The sequence below is a fragment of the Phoxinus phoxinus genome, assembly GCF_949152265.1.
Source record: "Phoxinus phoxinus genome assembly, chromosome: 14".
Lineage (NCBI taxonomy): Eukaryota > Metazoa > Chordata > Actinopteri > Cypriniformes > Leuciscidae > Phoxinus > Phoxinus phoxinus.
In genome coordinates, this window is record NC_136889.1 from 10,934,982 (window position 1) to 10,961,615 (window position 26,634).

A 26,634-nucleotide genomic window follows, 5' to 3' on the forward strand; every position below is an offset into this window, starting at 1 on the left:
GCATAAGTAGGCTATATCTTGTCCTATAAAGTTATAGATATGGATAAGAGGATGTAAATTAAGCACTGGTTAGCCTTCGAATGGGCCAGGAATGAGTAACCTTATTTAGGGTTCAGTCCATCTAAATTTGTGAATGAGAAAGAGAGCGACGAGAAGTCAAGGGAAAAACAAAGTGCTTCTTTTTTTAGTTTCATCAAGCAGAGATGCCCAGTGCACTTTTTATAGCGATGATGATTATTAATCATTGTGGCTTAAAAATGTATTTTTTGGAGGGTGAGGACATTTTAAGAGGTGAGAGCTGTAGAAATGTTGAGTATTAAGTGGTAAATGATTAATGATGGTACATGACGTTTCATTTCCTTTCCTCTTAAAGGGATAGTGCACCCAAAAACGAAAATTAGCCCATGATTTACTCACCCTCAAATCATCCAAGGTGTATATGACATTCTTCTTTCAGACGAATACAATCGGAGTTATATTAAAAAAATATCCTGGCTCTTCCAAGCTTTATAATGGCAGTGAATAAGTCCATAAAAGTGCATCTATCCATCATAAACAAACTCCACACGCCTCCAGGGGATTAATAAAGGCCTTCTGCGTTGTGTAAGAAACATATTCATATTTAAAACTTTCTAAAGTAAAATAACTAGCTTCCGGCCAAACGAACATACGGATTCGGCTTAAGTGTAAAGCGCAATTTATGCGAGTAATGCTGATATTTACGCTACGTCATAACGCGCTACGCTACTTCTGACGTCATAACGCGCTACGCTACTTCTGACGTCATAAATTGTGCTTTAGGCGTGAGTAGACTGCGTATCTTCGTTTGGCCAGAACCACTTGAAATGAACATGGATATATGAGTATATTTCTAACTTGCATGTGCACATGTCTAGATAGATGAACTAGAGATGTTTGGCACACTTAACAGTTTTCACTTCTTAAACAATATGTCCATTTAGGAGTAAAACCCAAATACCCTCTTTGCTTTATCAGATATGACTTTCAGCCAGTCATAAACTCGGAATGAAATGCGCCTGAGCCGTGTTCCTTTCAAGACTGGTTTAACTTCCATCAGCTTTAATATCATCACTGTGTGTATGTGTGTGTGCATCTGTTTGTGAGGATTTATGAAAGCACTCACTCTGGTTTTGTCACTTATGTTCCACGGTCTGTTTGCATACAAATATCAGTTTATCTCTTCTGTCTCCCTTTATTTTCATATTTATTTCCTTTCTTTCATTAAGCTTTATTGTGGATCTAAATGAAGCATGTCAGATATATGCTAATGTTTGTGTGCGTTATGAAAAAGTTTTGTTAGACATGGTTAGGTGACTACTTTCATTGTAAGCGTGTTTGTGAGTGTGTGTGTTTTGTCATTTCCAGGGCCTAAATGGCTTTTGGCAGAAATATTTATGAGAGATTGTACGTGTGCGCATGTGCACGTGTGAGCGAGTGTGTGCGTGTTTGTAGTCTATCGCTTTCAGAGCAAGTGCTGAAACAGCACCTCCAGGCAGTGCTGTTCCTCTGCTATAATGTGAGTACATTTTACACATCATAATTTAGCTATAAATCTTTTTGCAGCATGCAGAGCGGAGCCACCGACACTGCCGCAGCCCGTCCCCACAGTCCTGTCAAAATGACTCGCACAAATGCACACACATGCATAATAAAATTGCATGTACACATTTGAGATCATGTGGAAATCGCGTGCATGTGGTTCCTTGTCGTTATACTGGCATGATTTGAAGCCTTGAAGTTACTGCGCTGTTTAATTCACTGTGTTATTAATGTGTGGATGTATTATGGAGGCACATAATTATATATATATATATATATATATTAGTTTTATTATATGACAGGTGAAAATTATTTGATCAAAAATACAGTAAAGCACCAATATTGTGAAATATTATTACAATTTAAAATAACTTTTTGAATATGTATATACATGTATATATATATCTTACCACTATGTATGAGCAGTCGTAATAGTGATTCACCAAAGCAGACAACAACAATAAAATCTTTAGTAAAAAATACTTTTCTTTATCAATTGTCTCTTGTTGACTGGTATGAAAAAGCGATTGCAGTACATGCTGGGGGAATTTGAACTGAGAGTTGTGTAAAGAACAGACCTGTGGATAAAAAGCCAACAAGCTATGAAGCCTCTTGATAAAAAGTCTGTGTTCTTTTTTTTCTTCTCTCTCTGTCTCTTCTTTTGTTTATTAGAAATATGACAGCCCTTTTATGGCTGTATTCTGGATCCAAATAAAATCTGTGGCTGGGAGAGCTCTTCCATGCTATTTAAACAAGTGAATGAAAAACAGTTTTATGAAGGGTTGCTCTGTGAAGGCAGCTAGTTCATTTTATAGTCTAATGGCATTGTCTAATATGACACACTGGGTGGAGAAGCAGTTTAAGGCATGTGGAATCTGCTGACATCAGATGTACCAGAGAAGGTTCAGCATGTAGCGTTGCAAATACAGCCATACTCTACAAATTGCACGGTAATTAAACGAGCTAATTGATGTGTACAACATAAAGACACGTGACTAGATCAACATAAACACAGCTTTACCTCATCATAGTGTGCAATCACCTCTGTGTCATAGTTTTGTGAAGGTGATAAATGTACTGACAAACACCTGCATTTTTAGCTGCAAAAACCCTCAGATACCAGTTAGGATGAAAATGCTATCAGTAAGCAGTCATTCAGCGGACGCTTTAGTCCACCTCAGCTGTTGCGGAGAGTTGTGCTATTAGTTTCGTAAGCAATTCAATTTCAGATTTTCACCTCGTCCACAATAGAATAGGTAAGAAAATCCCTTAATCCCCTAGATTTACATTGAACCATGTTTTAAAACCAGAACATTATATAGAATTGGTTATGGATTCTTTTCACTTCACTAAATAACCACCAAGCAACCGGCAAGAACAATAGCAACCACACAACAATAGCAACCATAGTTTAGGGTCAGTTTTTATATCTTTTTGTTTGTTTTTAAAGTTAGTGATTGAATGAATTAATGAGTATTGTATTTCAAGAATTAATTAATTTACAAAATCTTGATTTGGAAAATCTAGAGTTAAAATAACCAAACAATTAATCTAATTAGTCATTTTTTTACTTTTATCTAAAGCGGCGTGGACTTGGGTTGTAAAGAATGGAATAGCCTCTTGTTTGCTTGTTTAGGAGCCTCAACTCAGTGATGATAATCTGCTTAATGAACCTCTCTCTCTCTCTCTCTCTCTCTCTCTCTCTCTCTCTCCTCTCTCTCTCTCTCTCTCTCTCTCTCTCTCTCTCTCTCTCTCTCTCTCTCTCTCTCTCTCTCTCTCTCTCTCTCTCTCTCTCTCTCTCTCTCTCTCTCTCTCTCTCTCTCTCTCTCTCTCTCTCTCTCTCTCTCTCCTCGCCTCTCTCTGTAATTGTCTCTGCTGCACTGTTAAACTCTGTTTATGTGTGAGTGGATGTGGTTTCATTCTGATATTACCATCTGATAACCTTTAATGAGAATTGCATCTGTAATGAGAGGAACACTAGCCCCAGAGATGCAGGCTCAGGTTTGTTAAAATAGTCACGTCTGTTTAAATGCAAACTGTGCCCTGGTTATTTATAGACTGTAGTAGTTCCACTTAAAAGTACAAATCATCTGAAAATGGTGCAATAAGGAGAGTTCATGTGAAAAGTTATTTCACATTTATGAACGAGTCATTATTTTGAGTCTCAATGCGTTTGAGACAGTTCATATAACGAGTCCGATTCTGGTTCTTGAGTTCTCACCGACAAAGAATGTCACATGGTGGCCATATTTGCAACACCTCCAGGCGGCCATTGTATTTATCTCTGCTTGGATAAGTACCAAAATCATGAAAACTGCTTGCCAAACTCACATTTCAGTAATGTATTTTAAATCAGCAATAAATTGTAGGATGAGCATTATTAATTAAATCAGTTAAAATGACTAATCAGTGAATGATGACTTAAATTAGGGCTTTTCCTCAGTGATTTTTGAAATTTTGGTGGTCTACTTATACTTTTATGGTGCTTTTGGATCTTTTTTAAGCTTGAAAGTTCTAATCCCCTTTCATTGTAATTGCATGGGGAAAAAGCACCACCAGTCTCCATTTTCTCCTTTTGTGTTCCGCAGAAGAAACAAAGTCATACAAGTTTGGAACAGTAAATAATTACAGAGGTTTAATTTTTGTCCTTTTAAACGTTCCTCTTCCCTCTTTTTTTATCTCTCTCTATCCGTCTTCTTCCTTCTCTCCAGCCTGCAGATGTAACAACCACGCTAACGTGTGCCACTCCAACTCAGGGAAATGCTACTGTACCACTAAAGGGGTCAAAGGGGACCAATGCCAGCTGTGAGTATGACTACATTACCCATCGTCAGCAATCCTCCCTGTCAGTCAGAGAGTGATAGACACGAGCCCTTCAACTAAACGCAAAGATTCCTTACATTATCATGCTCTCATTAGCATCATAGCGCATTTTATTCACAGATTTAATCCTCTTCTAAGCTCTCTGTTATTAATTCCCACCTTAGTGTCTTTCCAATCCCAGGACATTAATTTTAATGGCAACCTCTGCTGTGCTGTGTCAGCGAGCCCTCTGTTCACAGTGGCAAAGTGAACTTATCAGTGGCTTAAATAGCACTTTTGGGGCTGACACCATGCCCTGATTGTGGATGCGTATGTGTGTACGTACTGAGGTCCATAAAGACAGTGCTGTGTGGATGTATTTGTAACAGGCGGCACCACTGCCACTGGCACTGATAATGTATTAAGCAGTAATGAGTTCCCCAGGACTTAAACACAGTTCTCAAAAGTTTCTCTTTTCCACATGCCCTCTATCTTTTTTTTCTTTTTTAAATATCACTTGTGTGACCCGTGGGTAGAAAGTTAGATGGCACACAAGCAGTATAACTTCAAACACATGCCTGAATCGCTTGGATGAATTTGGCTTGTTTGTTGGTACTGCTCAATGTCGTGGTTGATGTTTCGCTCATGCAGCACATCACATGGCAGGGGAACTGATGTACGTGTAGGTGTATTTACTCTTGTTACAGTACACTGATGTGACTCATGGGCTCCAGTTGAAGAACATTATTTTTTTTAAATGCCGGTACCCTATTATTGGCGCTGTTATTTTGTTCCAGTAAATTGTCATGATGGCTAAGAATTTTTCTCAGTAAACTTTAAGAATGATATAATTTCCTGTTTCCTTTTGCCCGACAATTTTCATTGCATGTGCGCTCTTATAAGGAGACTAGTCCAGGTCTGACTAATGTCCTGCCAGATTCTTTATCAAGAAGTTGTAAGATCATCCATATTTGTTAAGAATTTAATTTAAAGAGTTAGCTATTATTTTTTTCTGCTCAGAATGAAGCAAAATGAAAAACTAGGGATGCACAGATGTGTAAAATATGTATAACAATAATATAATGTAAAATAAACCTATATATTAAATGCAAAAAATAGCATGCACAATTAAATGCGCAATAATGACTGATATGATAAATAAAATGTTTGTAATGTTGGCCGATAACTAATATGGGCGTCCCTATGAAAAACATTTTGTTAACGGTGCTCCATCTTTTTTTTTTTTTTTTTTTTTTTTTTTTTTTTGCGTTCACACTCGACTTTTGCATTCCTCCGAGAAACTTTGCATTCTTTCGCAAAAAAAGTGTGTTCTCTATAGAGAAAATTTGCATTTGCTTGCAGAACTTTTGCACTCTGTAAAAAAGTGTTGTGCTACCTTGAGAAACTTTTCGAACCTTTACTCTGACAAACTTTAGCAAGTGAGTGCAAAATTGGTGAAGGAAATAATATGAGGTGGGAGGAAAAACTGTATTTTAGTGCTTTAGCGAGGAAATACCAAGTTTCGAACGCAAAAGCATTGCAATATATTATTCCCCTCCCCCCCGTTGAAACAAAATGTTTTTCATAGGGATATCCAGTATATTTTTTGCCATCTCGATTTACATTTTTTTTCCCATCACCATGTCCTTTCATGGCATACATTTCTAATCCTGGTAGGCCCACACATATTTTCTGCACTGATTTTGAAGGGAATTCTATGAAAAGGATTTACATATGGTAATATGTTTTAAACCGAGCCGAGGCTACACTGTGCTTCACTCTTATATCAGTTGGTACTGTAAAAGCATTAGGCATTATCAAATTCTTATCAACTCGTTTAACCAGTAAGACTTGGTTCTGGTTGACCAATTTCACCAGTTAGTCCATGTCAAAACCAGCATAAAACAAAATAATGGAAACTTGTGTTAGTATCAAGTAACTCATGGGCAGACTTATTATTTGCACAATTTACAATCTACTTTAGACTGGATTTATAATAAACTAGAATGCTGCTTTTAAATATAAAACCAATGGTAACATGAAATCATAACAATAAAAAAAAAACTTTAGGTCAGCTTAGTAGCCATATGTTTTGTTGTCCACCTGTTGTTACATACAGTCACCAATAAGTTTAAGTGACTAGCACTCACATATACTTTCACATCACCATGGGAACCGCTGAAGTGATTAAAGACGGTGACTCACCCAACCTGAGTGATGGCAGCCCGAGTACTGAATCACATAACACTGCAACAACCTTCCTTCTCTGATAATCATCAGAAGATTAAGTCGCAATCTTAATATGATTTATGCAATTCATCTCAATATGAATTACTTTTTTAAAAATCAGATTGCTTGTAATAATGATGAAACATGCAGTATTGGTTGGACACACAAAATGGATCCATCTACTGAAAAAAAAAAAATCCATAGGAAGATTTATCTATACTTTTGTCTACCTGACCCTCTCTTTCTCTTTCTCCATCCATTTATTTTCCACGTTTCCTGCTCTAACAGGTGTGTTCTCTCAGACTCGTTGATGCAGACTACATGCAGAATTGCTCTGCTCTGCTCAAATTTTGGTTTGTATTTGAGTCTGAATGTTTACGTCTGGAGTTCTGGGTCTGCATGTTTATTTGTGCCCCATTTTATCTTCAGATGTGCCTGTTTCTGTGTTCAGTGAAATGAGCAGAGTAAGCTGGCCCAACAGCTGTGAATAGCTGTGTGTTTTGAGGGACTGTTTGCCCTATTTGCTTTTCTCTTTGTTGATAACATGCCTGCTGCAGTTATATTGTCCTCCAAACACAACCACAAACATACATAATACTTGTTCTATGCACTATTGATCAGTGTTGTTACACTACTTTTAAAAGTAACTTTCCCCAACACTGCTATTGATGGTTTGATGATTTCAGTCAGACTAAAGCGCGAGCATCAATAAGTGTGTTGATCAAAAGTTTGATTTCAATCGGACAAAAGCATTCATGTCTTTTTAAAATGACATTAAAAAGACATGAATGCTTTTGTCCGATTGAAATCAAACTTTTGATCAAGAGTGCATGCAAACACACTTATTGATGCTCTTGTCTGAATTGGAGCAAATTCATGTATCCATGTACCAAGATCACATGGGAAACTAATTAAAAGGCTATTTTAGCAGGAAAATACAATCTATGAGGTGTAATCTCATTTGAGGGAAAAATGCTATTTGTACTTGAGTTTCAAGATAGTAAAACATTATAAATGTCATAAGAAAGACTCTTCCTGCAGGTTACATGATTACACCAGTAGGTGGCGACAGGTGACTCTTTATGAGTGAGTCATTTGAATCATTCATCTGATTTGTTCAAAGCTGCTACAGCAGGAAATGAAGGACAAAAGTAAAGATGAGTGTAGATTTTTGGCATCTACAAATGTATACTTACTAGAGTTCTCATTTTCAATTAAATATCATTCTTACATTGTTCTCTTAAAATTCCCTTAAGGGAAATCAAAATAGACACAAATTAGGAACTTGTTGGCAGTAAGAGTTTAGAGCTGTAAAGTTCATTTAAATGCAAAGCTAAGACGATTTTCTGACTTTTGATTGCAGACGCTGGTATATGGCATGTTTGTGACATTGATATCTCTTAAAGTTTTCCTCTGAAATCTAAAGCACGAAACAGGAAACATTAGTATTTGTATTTATTTGCTCTCATTGCACTGACATTTAGAAGAAACAACAGATATTAAAGCAATCATATATTAAAATTGATAAATGATAAAATATTAAATCAAGATATTAAAAAAATATTTTTTTATTTTTATATGGGTAGGGTCACAGTTCACAAATGTTTTTTCCAGTGCTATTTTGAAAAGCCATCAACCTGGCAGGACAAGGAATTCAGCTAGTGTTCTATATAGAGAGAGTGAAAGAAAGTGAGTGAATCTCTAAAATCTGTGAGACCGTGAACAGCAAGGTCTCTTTCAAGGTTCTTTTCTCTTTGTTGCTTTGTGTCTTTGTTTGAAAGCGCAAGGAAGGGTGAGAGTCAGAGAGTGAGAGAGTGTGAAGAAAATAAAATGAGAGAGAAAGACGGATCAAGAAAAAGACAGATTGAAGGGAGAAAGAGAGGAAGCTAGCAGGTGGCCCATAGCCTGTTTTAGCCTGTTTTCTGTAATGAGCTGAGCTGTCTGTTCGGCACGGCGGGAGAGACGGAGATGTGGTACTCGTTTAGAAGCCGGTGGAGGACAGAAAGGTAGTGCTGTTGGAGCAGTTCATTTAGACAGTCTTCCTCTCAGCTGAATTCTCCTTTAGTCTGCAATATGTATGTGATACAACATAGATTTTCAGTTAGACAGTTCAATGAACCATAAAAGTTTTGCAAACACTTGATTACCCTTAATATTTTTTCATAGGACAACCTGCATGATACAAATATTAAATCGCTACACAAATGATATATATATATATATATATATATATATATGTCTTGTTAGTCTCTCTTTCTGCAGTATACATGGTTACTTCAGTAGGTGGTAACAAATTACCATCTTTTTGAGTGAGTCATTTGAATCATACATTCAAACGATTAATTTAAAACATTAATTCACCTTAGCGGTTGAATTATTCACTCGAAAGATTTGTTCAAAACCCCTTATTCCTTCAGGAAACACCCATGTTTTGTTTCTGCTCTAGCATCGGTCTCATTATTGACATCTTGTTTATTGAACTGTTCTTTCTATCTATCTATCTATCTATCTATCTATCCATCTATCCATCTATCCATCTATCCATCTATCCATCTATCCATCTATCCATCTATCCATCTATCCATCTATCCATCTATCCATCTATCCATCCATCTATCTATCTGTCTGTCTGTCTGTCTGTCTGTCTGTCTGTCTGTCTGTGCTTTCAGACTTTGCTTATACATTTTACTCATCTATTTATTATTATGTTTAATAAAGTGTAATGTGTGGCGTTTTATATATAGTATCTAAGCAGCAGCATAGTTTCCTATTCACCACATCTACACTCATCTTGTTAATGTTTGTTTCATTACAATTTAATATCCCTTTTTATAATGTCGAGTGTTGTGTGTGGTTGTGTGCTTGTGATCCACGAGGAAGCCGCTATTTAATTAGACAGGCCCTCCTGAGGAGTACTCAAGCGAGAACGTTTAAACCCTGCGAGCAACAATTGCGCATGCTTTTGTGAGACACGCACACACAGAGCTGTCTCAGTGTGAAATGTGGCACTCCGAGGATTTGTCTGCTAATTCAGTCTCCTGCGAGCAAGCGCCACACACATTCTGTTTATTTAGTCAGGGTGAGGCTCTGTTACCGTGTGGCTAGAAGGATCAACACAGGGCAGTTGGTGTACCACACTCGTTCTCTCCTCTCTCTCACCTGTTTCTCTGCTTTCTTTTCAAACTAAGAGAGCAGTAGGACTAGACAGATATCTAGAGGGCATGCCCACTGTCTGACACCTGCTGTTTTCATTCTCCATTCCTTTATTTGTTCTCTCAGTCCCTGTCTTGTTATGTCTTTCCCTCAAACTTTTTCTGGACCTCATGTTGTGCTGGACTGGGTGCACTTGCTGTAATCTGCTGTCAGTCAACAGCAAAGAGGTCAATCATACCTGGAGAAAGCTTAGCGATCTCTTAGCATTCCCATTCATCTCAATGGAAGTTGCTCAGCTGGCTGGCGCAGGACCCCGAAAGTATGGATACATGTAGGGTTTTTATTTTTTTATGAAGTACAAATACAGGAAAATGGCCTTAACAGTGGGGTATTGTATGGTTCAGTGCAGTGTAAAACCAATGAGAAGAAGTATGAGTTTTCAAAGCAAGCAGAAGTTGAAGAGAATTAGAAATATTTGAATTATAATGAAATGTTTTGTTAAGCGTAGCACAGTGTGTATGGTTGTCCCACTGTGCTTGGTGAACACTCAGCATTAAAAACGTTCCTCTGGAATTATATTATACTATGTTATTGGAGCCCTGCAGGTTTTTTTTTCTTCTTCGTTTTTTATTCCCATTTTTGTCCTTTTTATGCCTGTTTATATCCTGAGGTGGTGTCATGCAAGATTCTTCCCTCCCGCAGAAGGGGGAGGGTGCTTTTTTCGGTGCCTGATTTGAAATACTACAAAATTGCTTTGACACATGATGTCTTAACTATAAATATACTTATAGTCCCCCTGTAGTCAATAATCTGATCCCTTTAAAACTCATCTTCGATCACCAAAATTACATATGTAAAAGTTTTTTCATGTGAAAAAAAATGATTCATGCCTTAAAATAGCTTAAATGTAACATTTAGTGTTTGTGGATCAATTAATATGCAAATTAGTCCCACGTCCACTCACTCACGCTAGCTCAGAGATTAACTCGTTCAATTTACCGAGGTAAATGCTGCACAATGGTGTCATTCTTTACAACGTCAGACACATAGCGGTAATAAATATGAGCGGTAATTCTATGTTATCAAACAGCTAATATTGTTACACAAACCATGTTCCCGTTCACCATGTCAGAGTCAGTCAGCTGCCTTCTAAAAATCAGCATCCTTAGAAACGCTTTGAACAACTCAGAACGTCAGTGGAGAAAGTCTTCTTCTTGAGTCTCTCCATTTTTGTCTGACTCCGTTTTTTAACATTAAAGGCAGAACAGTTTCTGTCATTTTAGTGTGTCTGCGTGAGGTAATCGCAGCTGCTAACACACACGAGCTCTTGAAACCCCGCCCTCTGCAGCAGCTAATTTGCATTTAAAGGGCCAGGCACAAAACGGTGCGTTTTTGCAAAGCCTCAAAAAGTGACAAATTTAACATGGTATATAAACATATCTGTGTTTCTTTCGCACCATATCATCATGTGACTTGATCATGTGACTGAAGTAATGGCTGCTGAAAAGTCAGTTTTGCCATCCCAGAAATAAATTACATTTTAAAATATTAAATAGAAAACGGTTATTTTAAATTTTAATAGATTTCACAATATTGCTGTTTTTTGATCAAATAAATGCAGCCTTTCTTTTCCTTCCTTGTATGATTATAATGCAAGACTCTTTCTCAGGCCCTTGGCCACTTCTCCACTTCAAAGGGCAATTTGGTGATTAATCATGCGTGTTTGCCCTGCTGGTCCATCCATCCATCTGTGTGTTTATTGAGTTCTGAATCCACACACATGAACTCATTGTTTCTGTAGCATGAGGTGAATAATAAACACTCAGTGTTTATATGCCAGTAATGAGTGTTTGCTTTAAACTAAACCAGACATGCCACTGTGTTCTTATCTCTTTCTCTCTCGCTCTCGCACTATCTTTGTCTCTGTCGTCCTCTTATTTAGAGTTGCTACAGCTGTCTTTTTCAGTCCTGGTTGAATATACAGATATCATGAATGGTCATTAAAATAAATGTGCTTCACAAAATCTTATCTACACCTTTGCCGTTGAAGCAAGAACTTCCAGATTTTTTTTCTGCAAAGAAAAGCTTAGGCATTACTGTAATCCTCTGTTTAAATGGATGCATGTTTCTTACGCACAGAAACAAAAAAATATTTGTGCTGTATATTCCACTCACACAGGGTTTTGCTCATCTCTGATCCTAAGAGAGTCTGTGATAGTTTTGCTTTTGGCACAGAGTAAAGGGTTTTGTTTGGTTTGTCAGTCTGGATTGATCAGAAATGTAGTCTCATCCTCCTCTTCAGGCCTCAGAGGAGCGGGGCACCTGACGGCCCGTCCACTATAATCATCTCAAGCACGGCTATGAGAGTACACTACCTGCAGCATAGGGAGAAATCACCATAAAAATACAACCACACAGCCATTTATGGTCCCACAAACCAGCAACACACTCACGTTTTGTTCTGTTTGGAAAAAGTATCTTATACTCAACAAGGCTTCATTTATTTGATCATTATACAGTTAAAAACTTAATATTGTTTTCTGATTTATTTAAATTTAAAAAAATTCTATTTATTGTATTTTCATTTATTTCATTTACATAACATTAAAATATATATATATTGCTGACCTCAAACTTTTGAATCTGTTCCTAGTGGTATTTATTTTATTTTTTTTCATTATGATCGCAGCACATTTTAAAACGCATTTATAAAGAAATAGTTCAACCATTAATAACTATTGTTATTGTGTTGTATGCCTATAGTAAATAATGATTGAATTACATTTTTTTTGATGAACACTTCCTCTGTTGATGGTTGAAAACTAGTTTACAAATCTAGTTTGTTTGTTAGCGTGTCATATCTGTAAACAAAATGTTCTTTCTGTTAATTTACTGCAGATGTGATTCCGAAAATCGCTACCTTGGAAACCCACTAAGAGGAACATGTTACTGTAAGTAACCCTCACTCTGTTTCTTTCACAGACACACATAGGGATGGGTGATATGGATATTTTAAAGCCGATTTATAATGTTAATATACTGTGTATTTGATCTCTTTTTTTATGTGTTACCCAAAATGACACATTTTTAACAATCGTCAGAGTCAATTCAAAGTGTAACAACTAATCTAATGGCACAGTTCTTAGGAAACTTAATGTCCTTAAGTTTTTTGCAATTTGTAAAAAAAATTTGGCTTCATTAAATTAAGCATCACAAATATATTGTGACTACTCAGTGTCATCCAGCCCTATACACTCACACATATTACCTGTGTCAAACCATGCACTTTCAAACTCTTAATCCAGTGTTCACAAAGTAAACATTTGCAGCACCTTCTGGAAGCACAGCAGATGGAAGCGTTTCCCTCTAAAGCCGGAGACACACTTAACGACTGTAAGGCCGATTATTAATGTAATTTCATACTTACAATTGATAATGCCCAAGCGCGCGGAGTCAGAGACAGTTGCGTTCAGTCGCTGTTCACAGTTGCTGTTTAAAATCTGCTCCAGTCGTTGGAAACAGTCTGTAAGTGTGTTGTGTTCAGTCTTCAGCTAGTCGTTATGTACCCGGCATAAGCCCAATAAGGACTCCATCACACAAATATTCATCTATTCTTAGCAGTATAACATCACTTGTGTTGTTCATCTAGGCTTCGGTCTGCTGTTTCTTTATGTGGATGTGTATACAGTATGTGTGTGTGTTATGTGTGAGTGACTCTTCTTTGTGGAACTTGTTGCTAAATGCAAAGAGCTTAGCCTAAAGCAAAACACGTGTGCTGATGTTCTGTTGATGTTAGAAAATGGCTTGCGAATGTAAAATGATTGGGATGAACTCATTGAGGAGAATCATCTAGAGTGAGGATTTTTAGTTCAAATTAATTAATATATGAATGAATCTCACAAATAAACGTTGCCTCATCGAGAGAATTTCATTCATCACCGTAAATGGGATAAAACAATTCCATATTTTTAAAATTCTAAATTCTTACATGTTGTAAATTATGTAAATGTGCGCTTTAATTTCACATTAGTGAAATTTCTGACCTATTGTCAGTAATGTATGAAGCACAGCTCACGGAGACGTCACTTTCAAACCAAGCAGCTTTCTGTTGGCAACCATGACAGATTTGCATGACCAACTGAATCTGTTGCGAAATCTGCGTGGTGAAATCTTTCACCCTGACACGGAATTCCCAAACATGTGGATTCTATTGTAATGACTGGATTTTGCCTTCGAAATATGCTGAACAATGGTAAATGTGACCACACCTCAAGTATGAAAATAATACTGATAAAACAAATAATATCTGGACAGGATGGTTTTCAATACTGTATCACTGTAGTTTCCCATTTAATAAAGGGAAGTCTTGAGCAATTGTTTAATTGTCAATAATAATATCATAAAACCAAGAAACTGAATCTTTTATATATATATATATTTGTAAAAAATTGGGGGTGGGGGTTACAATATGACAGACATTCACTCTCAGACATTAATCTGTTATTCCACCTGAAGGTTGGGCTTCAGTTCCATTTTTATAGAAGCAGAAGTGACCCAGCATGTCCTTAAGCCACAATCACTGATTCTGACTTAGTGTCTCAAACAAATATCTGAAGGTCAGAGAGTGCAGCGGGCAAGCAGTCAGGTCTCATTCCTCTTCCATACATCTGCTGCTTGAAAACGCAGTACAAGTGTTTACGCACAACTTCCTATGTATTTTGAGGGTAGGAGGACTGGACTGACTGACTTCTCTCTCTCTCTCTCTCTCTCTCTCTCTCTCTCTCTCTCACTCTCTCTCTCTCTCTCTCTCTCTCTCTCTCTCTCTCTCTCTCTCTCTCTCTCTCTCTCTTCTCTCTCTCTCTCTCTCTCTCTCTCTCTCTCTCTCTCACAAAGATTTGAACTTCAAGTTGCAAATGTAAATGTCAATCTTTTTTTGGAAGCAAAGCCTCGCATGTTCTTGAGTAATTGTGTAGTTCCCTTATCTTCTACAAACTTTGTGTTTTCTTTGTGTTTTATAGGGTAAATATTTTATTTAATTTTATTTATGTATTTTCATAATGAAAGCATACTTATAGACTGTTTTTGCATGTTCAGAATGTGCATCAGTAAAAAGTTTTATGCACCCTCTGTTTTTTGCACAATTTAATACAAATTTATGGTATTTTTTTTTATTTTTTTTTACTTTTAGGAATTCAAACCCAAATGCCTTGAGCACTGTTACTCTTACATGTTGTGAGCATGTGCCACAGCACAACTCCAACATATATTAATTATTATAGGATTACAAGCAAACATTTTGCAATAATCCTTAATGTTTGTGTCAAGCTGGATGTGCTTTGTATCTCTAACTCTCCATGTTTAGCATTCTCTCTCTGTCACAGAGATGTGTGTCTCTCACACAAGCAGTGTAGTTTTAGTTTATATTTAGAGCACTAGATGGCAGCCTTACAGCTCCAGTATTTGTCCAGTTGTCACGATTGACACAAACACAGAGTGGTCATAACTTCCTCACCCGACCACAAAACGGGAAAAAGAAAATGAAACGGCCACAGAACAGAACCATCATCTTCAGGAGCAACGGACATGGGTTCTTCTGAAAATGACAGTGTCTACACAAATTTCTCAAGACTGCTGGAAATTAAAGTCAGTACATAATGCAAAATATTTTAAAAAGCCTGTTCTAAATTATTGCTCTTGTCACTACCACTTTCCCAGAAATGCCACCAGACCAGATTTGACTAACCAAACCAGGCTTATGTAAACAGCCCTCCAATGCCACCAATGAATGTTTTTAAAACTAAGCTCCATTTGATTACAGAGTCTCAGATAAGCAGAGCACATCCAGACAGCCAATTTGTTTTAATGCGCACAGAATCATCAGTAGGTGATCTATTCTGTTCTTCAATTTGTGTGACTGCAAACGAGCTTCTAAACTCCACTTTTCTTTGGGCATCTGAGGTTTACTCCGACATTTGTGTTATCTATTACACTACAAAGGTTTCCGTTAGTAAGAACTTGAAAAGGTCTTATGGCAGAAAGGTTCTCAGTATTTTGATGAATCAACACACATAGGAGATGACTGTGTGTCATAAGCACGTGTGAGGGGTTTGCAAGGCTTTTTATGAGCAGATCAGACTCTCATTCCCTGTATATAGGAGGATTTATTACCAATGCATTATTTATAATTGACCTCCCCTCCAGTCTCTGCAGCACAATACTGTTATATCACTTCATGATTGATAGCGCACTGCATCATATCCTCCTGTGGTCAACAAATCCTTCCAGCATCCTCGCTCTTTCCAGCTGAAATGAAACACGCATTACAACGCAGATTCTGATGGGATGTGCTGTTGTAAAATGCCGATAAATACACGGGACCGTAAATTCTATAGGGAGGGTTCACCCAAATCATAAAAATGCTCTCATCATTTGTTTGCCATCATGGCAATATAATTTTTCATCACCTCAAGACAATTTTGGAAAACCATTTATACCATTTTTGTCTATACAATGAAAGTCAATGGGGTCCAAAATAAGATTGGACCCTGTTGATTTTCATGAACAAAAACAATACTAAACAAAAAACAACAACAGTTTCACAGAAGAAAGTCAGTCATACAGGTTTGGAAACAAAACAAATTGTTGGTTAAGCTTGTTGTTTTGTGGAGTTATTTATGAACCACTAAGTTTTGCCTTTGAATTTGCACTAATAAAATTAACTATTCATTGTAATGGAATTGAGCCATGTCTGAATTTGCAAACCATAAGACGGTTTCCCAAATTGTTTTTGTCAGACGAACCCCTTAAATGTAAAATATTTACTTAAAGTCCCCCTGTGGTGAAAACCAAGCTTTTAATGTTGTTTATGTCTATGTGGTGTTTTAAATATGCTTTAAAGCTGCAGTCCGTAGTTTTTCCTCTTTGTCGCCATCTCTGTTAGAAATCTGCAATCCAAAACATCCATTTTGTTCTGACCAACTAAGGGGGAAAAAAGCATTGCAGCAAATCACGCTGATTAAATCTAACGATCGCTTCTAATATCACGTCAAACCAAACGTCAAATTATACTTTGTCAAATTGTTCATGTTAACACCAACAGCATTGCGTGACTACATGTATTTCATTAGCCTACTCCATACAAAAAAGCGAATAAGAGCGCTACTGTTACATAATATTGAACCTTTGAAATTTCTTAACTGTCCAACAGAAAAAATGCCATCTCTGCGTCCGTTTTGAACACCTTAAAAACACGGAGTTCACGCCACCTTTCAAAAGCCCTTCCGATATTTATCCTTGTTTTCGCATGGGCCCTGTTGCAGTTTTTTTTTTTTCTGTAGCCACTCCGAAGTCTTTTGCATTTTGCAACGGGTGAATCTCCAGTGGTCACTGGTGATTGTCGTTTGTACCTTTCTGGATCCGCCATCAAATTGAAAAGTTTAATTATATCAAGTGCTGTGAGAAAAGGCTATAAATCTCCACCTCCAACATCCTCACACGCAATATAGCCTACTAGCCTCTTTTGCAACCAGTCTCTAGCGGTCAGTCCATGAATTGCAGTTTAAGTCACTTCCGTGTTGCATGGTTTCAAGAGAGAAACAGGAAGGTTGCAGCTTGCTTGTAACCAATCATGACAACGTGTGATCATCAACGAGTGGATCTCTGAGCTGGTGTGAGTGAGTGGAGACGGGGCTAATTTGCATATACATAGAACTGCGTATACTAAATGAGGCAAGGGTTTAGAGTTACTTTCAAGCTATTTAAAGGTTTGATGATTTTAGGAAACGTTTAAATATGTCATTTTGGTGATCAAAGATGAGTTTTAAGGGATTCAATTATTGACTACACGGAGACTTAAAAGTTTCCCCTGAGATTTCATGTTAATATTTTTCAATAATTTAATGACACATTCTAATAATAATAATAATACATTTAATAATATAATTTATATTATTATTATTAGGGCTGTCAAACGATTAAAATATTTAATCGCGATTAATCGCATTAATGTCATAGTTAACTCGCGATTAATCGCACATTTTTATCTATTCTAAATGTCTCTTGATTTCTTTTTGTCCCATTATTTTTTTTCTCATTTTAATGCTCTTATCAACATGGAAAAGTGGATCGGCTTGCTTTGTGCTAATGTTGTTGTTGTTTTTTTAAACAACATTGGCATACTGTGTTCAATTTCACACTAACATTCTCACTTGGAGCAAATAATCTCTCACACAATGTGACACTGTCCATCAATAAAAGAGTGAAAGAAATACTGACGAGGTAACGTTACTAATATTGACGAGTGGCCGTAGAAACGCATCAGCTGAGTGTGTGTGTGTGTGTGTGCGCTTGACTATCAAGTGGTATTTAGCCTGGACGTGCTGCGATGATAGCTCAGTTCACAACGACACAACACACAGATCACTTTGGTCTTGTCAATTGAACCATTTGGCAACTTTTTAAAAGTAAACTTTCCATTCAGAATCTTTATTGGCCTCCATTTCGGCGTCTCGCGCTCATCATTCATCCACTCAAAACGTAACGTTCAGATGAGAAGCGCCGCGTCGCGCAGCGGCTCGTATTTAAAATTCGAACACATTATCTATGAGTGTACACACACTGGCGGCGCCATTCAGCGTTTTTATTGCTGGCCATAAACTGAGAAAGTGCGCGTCCGATGTGCTAGACGCGCTCAGTTGTCCTAGACGCGGCTCGGCGCTGCGCTTCCCGTCCACTCTTTGGCCGGTTCGCATCGCAAGCCCAAACAGGTGTGTGCGGCGTGCCTGTTGTTTTGTTTCTGGTCTAGCTAGATCCGGTGTGGTGTTGTAGTTTTAATAACGTTACTAGTTGTTGCAAAAGCATGTGAAAAAAACTACAAAGTTTGCTAGGCGTTAATCTCGCGATAAAAAAATTGACGCCGTTAAAATGGGTTTGCGTTAACGCCGTTAATAACGCGTTTAACGGACAGCCCTAATTATTATTATCAATTTTAACTCTATCAAAAAAGACTGAATTACCGGTATATTTCTTTTGCAAATTTAAATGACAAAAAAATATATACAATATTGATAACTATAATAGTTTAATTTTACATTACAAATTTCAATGCTAACACTTACTGTACATTATTCACTTTCTTTCAAACCCTCAAGCTTAAACCTATCAAACCTTGAGCTCTTATTTTGGTGAAATATTGGTCAAAGGCTATAAACTTCTGTCCACAAACATATTGGAAATTGTGCAAATGTGTAAGTAAAGTGAACCTGGTGCACGTTGCGTTCCCAAATGCACATGAAACTCACATCACGTGGTGTAAGGCATCTGATGTCAGGCATGGTTGGTTAAAATAACCTTTGTGATATCTATGATTATATTACACTCGAGTTCAGATTAAAGCAACTGTTCTTCTCCATTTCATGCTCCTTGTATGGTGTACTAAACGCTAAAGTGTACACTGCAGCTGGCCTGCAGACTCTCTCACAGACAAACACGTATAAACACACACAGCAACCACAAGCAGCACCTCACGTTCCCAGCGTCCAGCTGTTATCTCTTACTAGCACTGTTCCCTTCACTCTGTCAGTGTGGATTTCATCACACGTGTGCAACGATTCAGTGGTCCAGCTTCGAAATATGTGGGGCGGACACACTCGCTAATTTGACCAATTTAAGCCATGAAGAGAGGCTAGTTGGAGCGAGACAAGTCTGACTCCCTGAGGGAACGTCAGTGACATTTACCCACTGAGTGGGATTGATGTTTACGCTTCGTCTTTGTAACAGGCTAATTCAACCAGCCTTGAACACACTAATGTCTGTTATCACAAGGAGAAAAATCAAGGGCCATCAAACATGATAATACTAATGATGACGATAAATGCAAGTCACCGTAACTGTAATTGAATGTCTCCTTCACTATCATAATGGATAGATGTTTATTACAGTATAACCTCCAGTGTGATCAGGGTCATGTTTCAACTGCCATACATGATGACAAATGTTATGCAGTCAAAACTGTCATCAAACCGTTGTCTTAATCAGACTAGAGGTCATATTTACCATGCTGTGTCATATTCTAATAGACCAATGGTGACTCAAGTATTTTTTTTGGTTCTTCATTATTGTAATGGGCACTTTTAGCTTTGCTTCAGAGCACTACATTGCTATTAACATTGTCATTTTTGCTCCATTTAGTTTTCAGAAAACATATAAATCCCTGTTATTTTATAATTAGAAAATTGAGACCTGCTCTGAAACGTGATATGGTGTCCAGTTTATGAGCAAATCATTCTTTTAAGCCAATTCTTTTCGGTGAAACTATTGAAACGGTCCACAAATCACACTGAACTATTCTTTCACAAATTGGATGGATCCGTTTACAGCTGTTCTCGATTCTACAGCTCTCTGGTTCCATGATCCAGGCAACAACTCACTGAATCCGGCATGTCTGACTCAAAATGAAAAAAAAAAAAAACTGAAAAGAAAAAAGAAAATCTCCGAAAAGTTTTTATATTTGTTTACAATTTTTTATATACTATTTTGTTGTTTTCACTTGTTTACACACTTATGAGTAAGCTCAAGAGATATTAAAAGTTTAATCTTTTGATTAGTGTTCGACAATATTTTTGTGCATTAAGTTTACCATTTAATGTTTAAATCAGCAGATTATGTATATTTAATGTTTGCAGTATGTGCTGGTATCCTGATCACTACTGTTTGGGATCAGTAAAACATTTAATTTATCAAAAGTTGATCAAAAGATTAAATATTTTTTGTTTCATATAAATAATGCAGCTTTGGTGAGCATAAAATACTCAAAACATCCAAAAATCGTATCGACCCCAAACTCTTGAAAGGTAGTTTACTTTCACTCAAAAACATGATTTGTTAAAGACAGCTTTAATTCTCTTAACATTGATCCAAAAATATATATTTATACCTCGTATACTGATTTATGGCCAACTTTCCACTGGCTGAATCAAAGCCATAACTACTGCTTCAGACATACTCAGATGAGTGTCCCAGACATCCTCAGGTCCCTCATCAAAAACTAATCAGGCATTCTGCCTAGACAGCTAAATACTTTTAGTCAGGCTGCTTTGTGCTTGCATACAAAGTCACTTTTTATTTGGACATCTAAAGCCCCATCTTATTTTCTTAAGATAATTGTATTGGCTTTAAGCCTTGGATGTAGATATCATCTTCAATCGAGACCATGTTAAAGTGCATGGGGATGAATTAGGGCGTTCTTTACTTTCATTGCAATTTGGTCGTGCTGATGTTACGGTGAAGAAATTGTAAGATGATAAAGCTATGATCTAATCAATCCAAAACCTCTAATGTCAATAGATTCTGTCTATTTATGCCTCTTTATACCAAGTGCTTTCAAATGTCACTGCACTGCAAACAGTCAAGTGTTAATCTTGCATAGTGGAAATGTCGGTTGATTATTATATTCTGATTTTTTTTGTTTGTCACACCACAAAGATAACATTCAAGCAAAGCGCATTCAAGCTGTTTACCGAACAGAACTTTTGCATGTCATACTGTACATGCACAGTGCATCCTGGAAAAATAGTGTAAGTTGTAGCCGTTCCAGACATGCACACTGAGTTTAATTTATAGTAGATCATACCTTTTGATACACATTTAGCTATATCATTCCTTCTAAATAATTTGTAAACATGAACATCTTACCTTATATAATGTGGTTAGTTAAATCATGTGCTTTTGTTATGCATGCATGGTTGTCCTCAGTGCAAAAAAAAAACTATTTTGGGAACTTTATTTCAGCTCATTGCATTGTGAACCAGGACCGTGTGAACCAGTGTATATTTAGCTTCAACTTTATTATTTAAGGGCAGTGTGCCATTTTCTTCCCTGCTTCTAAAAAAGATGACTCCAGATGTCCCTAACTCTCTGCTGTTCTCATTACCGCCAGCAAGGTGTTCCAGAATTGAGGATGATAACGTTTATGGTAGAAGACATTAAATAAAATACCTAGATCCTGTTTGCCAGGGATGGCGTTCTGTTATTGCTTCATTTCAGATCTCTGAACTTGGAAATGAAATGTGTTCTGCAGGTTGCTTAGAGGAAAATGCACTTTGGCTTGATGAGACTGTTATTTGAGATTCCTGTAATGCTTTATTGAATTATGTATTGTAAATAAATGTGTGCATTTCGCAACCAGAGCACGTCATAAGACGATGATGATGTTGTCGGTTGTAATCAGAACGTCCTCTGTTGGCTTCGTATGTATGTTTACTTTTATCAGATGATGGTGAAAATATTCTGGAGTTCAAGAAAGGTTAATAACCTCATATGTTAATAATTTAATTCCTCTGTCTGAAATAGAATAGTAGCACATGTTTTCATACAATTTCGTTTGATTAAATTACCACAAAATAACCACATTATTTAGTGTTCTCTGAATTCACTCTAGGGGGAATTTAATTTACTGGCTAAATTTGTGCAATTAATTGGCTTATTATAACCGAATTACATGTGAAAACATTGCAGCATATTGTTATTTATGTTCATTTCATATTTGCATTGTGCTTTTGTGAACTCTTTGACACGCATACACTCATGCACACAAATAAATACATGCAGTCATGCAAGCGAACACAGATGCACACTCAAAATTATTAATATCATCACAGCAGGAAGTGTTAGAGAGTGGGCAATACATAGCTTTAAGTGTCCTCTCAAGCACCATAGATATAACTACATGTACTATAACGCAAAACAGCCTGTTGATCTCCCTCTTTGATTTTCTGCTCTTATTTTCCCCCTTTATGGAATAGAAAAACTCTCTGAAGTTTGCCAAAGACCCTTATGGGATAAACATAGCTTTGCTGTGTACCTGGGGCAAGAACAAGAAGAGAAAAAGCTAGCAATAATCTTTCTATTTCTGTGACAACGGAGGGTACTGAGTGGTCAGAGGAAGAGATAAGCTCAAGACGGACGCTTTGATCTGATCTGCGGTAATTCTCCATCTCTCTGTGGTTGCGGAATGAACACGGCTATTTGTTGAACCTAATATCCTTTAGTTTCGCTCGCTTTCTGTGAACATCCCCCAATCTGCTATGGTTTGGTGTGCATCTGTTACGTCATGTGCAGATATGTAGAGATAAACATCTTTTGAACAAGGCCTGGACGTTTTTCTTGGATCGGCGAGGGGTCAGAGACAGTCAGACTCGGTTTGTTAGATTGCAGTTGCTCATTTGAGGTTTGAAATTGATATTTAAGGTTGATGATGTGTGCTCAGGGTCATGATGAGTTAGATTAGCAACCCGGTTGCACTAAATTGAACTCTAATCACACACACACACACACACACACACACACACACACACACACACACACACACACACACACACACACACACACACACACACACACACACACACACAAATGCCACTATTTCTTATGAAAAAACACTTAAACTACTAATTGTTAAAGTGACCCTGTTATGCTACTTTATAGGTTCCTAATTTTGTTTTGGAGGTCTCCTACAATAGGTTTACATGTATCCAAGGTCAAAAAACACTTTGTTCTCATAATATACATTATACATCATCTAATTTCGTAAAGAGTCTGAAAATGATTTGTTCGAGAATTCAGTCTCTCTACTTCCCTCCTTTCCGAGGGCCTACTCTGCTCTCATTGGTCAGACGGACCAGTCTGTTGTGATTGGTCTGCCGCTTGCAGCGCATTGCGGAAACGAACATGCGTTTTTTGCATATCAAGTCCTCATCCTTTTAAAGTGGATGAAAAGTGGATTCACAGTGCTGAAAACAGCTTCTTCCCGACATGTCGTCAACACAAACCAAACTCTTCCAGGCCTCAGCTACAACTACAGTATTTGAGAGCGGGTCAAAGTAGACGCCATTCACGGGCATTATGCAAATTTGTTACATTGTTACGTAGGTATGTAACAGGAAGTGAGACTGGAAATGCTGACGACTCATTACAGCAGTTCAGAATCGATTCTTTCTTTAAAACATTGCAGACCTTTTATATTCACAAACAGTTGTATTACACATTACAAGAAAGGTAATATTCGAAATGGCATAATAGTGGCACTTTTAAGTGCGTTAAATCTATAAAAGATGTTGTCGATTTATAAAAGGTCATAAATGATAACTAGAATCCAGAATAATGTCAATGACAGTTCAGTGTTTTCTTCCATCAGCAGAGTTGATATTAATTTTGACCCGCTGGACAATCAAATCAGTTCTCAGCCTTCCTCTGTCTGTTGCTATTTAATCATATGCCGTCTTCACAATTGGATTGGACAAGGTGACCTTTAGTTGCTCGTGCAGATGTGAGCTGTCAAAAAGTCCTTGATATCACAACTACTTCTCTTTCCCAACGAGAGTTTGTGTTTAACTTTGAAGATTAGCTGTGATTGCCATGATGTTGTGATTTCAACATGACGTTAACATGAAGAATTTTTACACACGCTATCACTTTCATATCATGTTAACATATCTCATGATTTTTATGCTGAAACACTTGGACATAAATTTATGTTTTGTTTTTGTTTTTCTCCCACCTTACTAGATAATCTTCTGATAGACTACCAGTTCACCTTTAGCCTGCTTCAGGAGGACGATCAGCATTACACCGCTATTAACTTCATGGCGACTCCGGAAGAGGTCAGTGAGTTAGCATCATGTGTTTGCAACAGGTTGTATTTGATTTTGAACTTGGTGTGTTTCCAAAAAAGTGCCCACATTTTGTGTCCTTAACATATGCAATATGACAAGTTTCCTACAACAAGTTTTTTTGTTTTTTTGGGGGGTTCACACTGAATGCAAAAGTGCTATTTGGCATAACTGTGGCATTATATTGCAACACATTTTATTTATATTACAAATAATAAAAAAGCAGTCCACATTATCCAGTCCACATTGTAAATATGGGTAAAAAATATATTGTAAACTCTTTATTATAAGCTATTTAATTTTTTTTGTCTTCATGTTGTTTGTTTTTCAGACCAACAAGAATCTCGATATGTCAATTAATGCATCTAACAATTTCAACATCAACATAACGTGGTCTATTGGCTCAACAGGTAAAGTATTTCATGTAATATTTCAGAATAAAATAAAAAAGAAGTCCCAAAAGAAATAATTACTTTGTAAAATAGTTCTGGCTGAACAAAGTAAGTATAAGGCAGCTATGTGAGTCCATTGTCAAGGCATTCATAAAATGCGTTTGATTTTAATTAAGATAAACAGACATTGCTCTTGCACAGGAAAATGCGTAAGCGAAATAGATTTTCGTTTTGTTGCTGTTGAATAAACCTCTAAGACAAGCAGATATGAGGAGAGGTGTTAAAGATTGTCCCATAGGTGTAGAGTCCCAATGGTCACTAGAATAGTACAGATAGTGTTCGAGTGTAAGTGTCATTGTCATGAAAACTTATTTATCAAAAGAGTGGTTAATGGAAAAGTCACATTTTGCATTGTGATGAATTGCTATTAACTGAAAGAAATCAGTTTTTTATTCTGTCATACTTAATGGAACAGTCTCCGTATGGGTCATCTGGGAAACATCAATATAGACTGACTGATGTTCATGTTCATTTGTGGTTGGAGATTTACTGTATTATGATAGACCGTGTATTCACTATTAACTCTTCAATCTGTGCAAACCCTTTGAGAAGCTCTTAGAAGTTTCTAGGCATTTTCCTAATACTTTCACTATTGATCTGGTTGGCATTCGAGTACAGCTTCTTAGAATAGTATTATTCAGATGCTATTCAGGGTTGATCAGAATATTCATGTCATTTTTAATCATGCAGAGGATTTTGTATGCAGATGTTATTGTTGGCTGACGTGCACTTTGCTGACTCTGTGTTTCGTGTCCCTGCAGCGGGTACGATCTCTGGGGAGGAATTCCCCATAGTGTCCAAGACTAACATCAAAGAGTTCAGAGACAGCTTCTCCTGTGAGACATTCTCCTTCCTTGCAAATCCCAACATCACTTTCCATGTTTATGTCAGCAACTTTTCATGGCCAGTCAAAATACAGGTAAGATCACATGCCTGATTTCTGTTACCTCAGCCAGGTGTGCCTTTAATTTAGTCCAGCCCAAAACAGAGTATTCTTATTTAAGTCCAAAAAAATATTGATTTACCGTATATGCGTACAGTACATATAAAAATTAGATTAATACACACAAAATGGCTTATTAGATATACATGGATGAATGTTTTTTTTATAAACATTTGCATATGGTTAAAAAAAAGTTTAGTTTCAGCTCCATCTCTCAGTTTGAGGCTGCTTTTCTTCTTGTTTTATGCCAAACTGTTGACTTATGAGCTTTTTATTTTGATACATTATATACGGTAAATTTTAAAGTTGTAAAATGATTACATTTTTGTTCAGACTTTGATCAAAACAGCATCATGATCATCAATATCTTCATCATAATGGACCACAACAACAAATTACTGTAAATATCATCCATGAAATTTGTTTTTGATTTCAAGTCAAGCTCTCTAAGCCCTCGTGTATAAATAGGGCACAGAGTATAAACCATTATGAATTGTGTTATGCAAAAATAATATGTTTAATGATCCATGAGTCCGCTTTGTGCTCATCAATTATTTTGGAGTGCTTTATAAAAGCGCTGACAAACTGTACAAATATCTTCATTCTCTCAGCATTCTCATATATGAACTGAAGAAGACTATTTTTAAATACTCGTGTTCGAGTCCATTGCATTCTCTGTTTAGATAATCTGATAAATCTGGTTTAACTGGTAAAACTTCACATTTTCGAGATTATGTTTGTTATTATGTGTGGGGTTTGTGTCAATGAATTGATGTGCCTTTTCACAGGGTTCCTACAGTCATGGAAAGCCTGACAATATCAAGGCACT

General features: G+C 37.0%; 1 protein-coding gene across 3 annotated transcripts in view; it reads left to right on the forward strand.

The window, feature by feature from the left end:
* The window catches only part of atrnl1a (attractin-like 1a), a 217,906-nt gene that overhangs the window by 100,639 nt on the left and 90,633 nt on the right, over window positions 1–26,634 (forward strand). For all 3 annotated transcript variants that reach the window (XM_079635196.1, XM_079635195.1, XM_079635197.1), the window contains 5 exons: window positions 4,272–4,365; window positions 12,643–12,695; window positions 24,307–24,401; window positions 24,742–24,820; window positions 25,624–25,781. In XM_079635196.1, coding sequence (XP_079491322.1) covers window positions 4,272–4,365; window positions 12,643–12,695; window positions 24,307–24,401; window positions 24,742–24,820; window positions 25,624–25,781 — 479 coding nt within the window. The remainder of the gene's footprint in view (window positions 1–4,271; window positions 4,366–12,642; window positions 12,696–24,306; window positions 24,402–24,741; window positions 24,821–25,623; window positions 25,782–26,634) is intronic.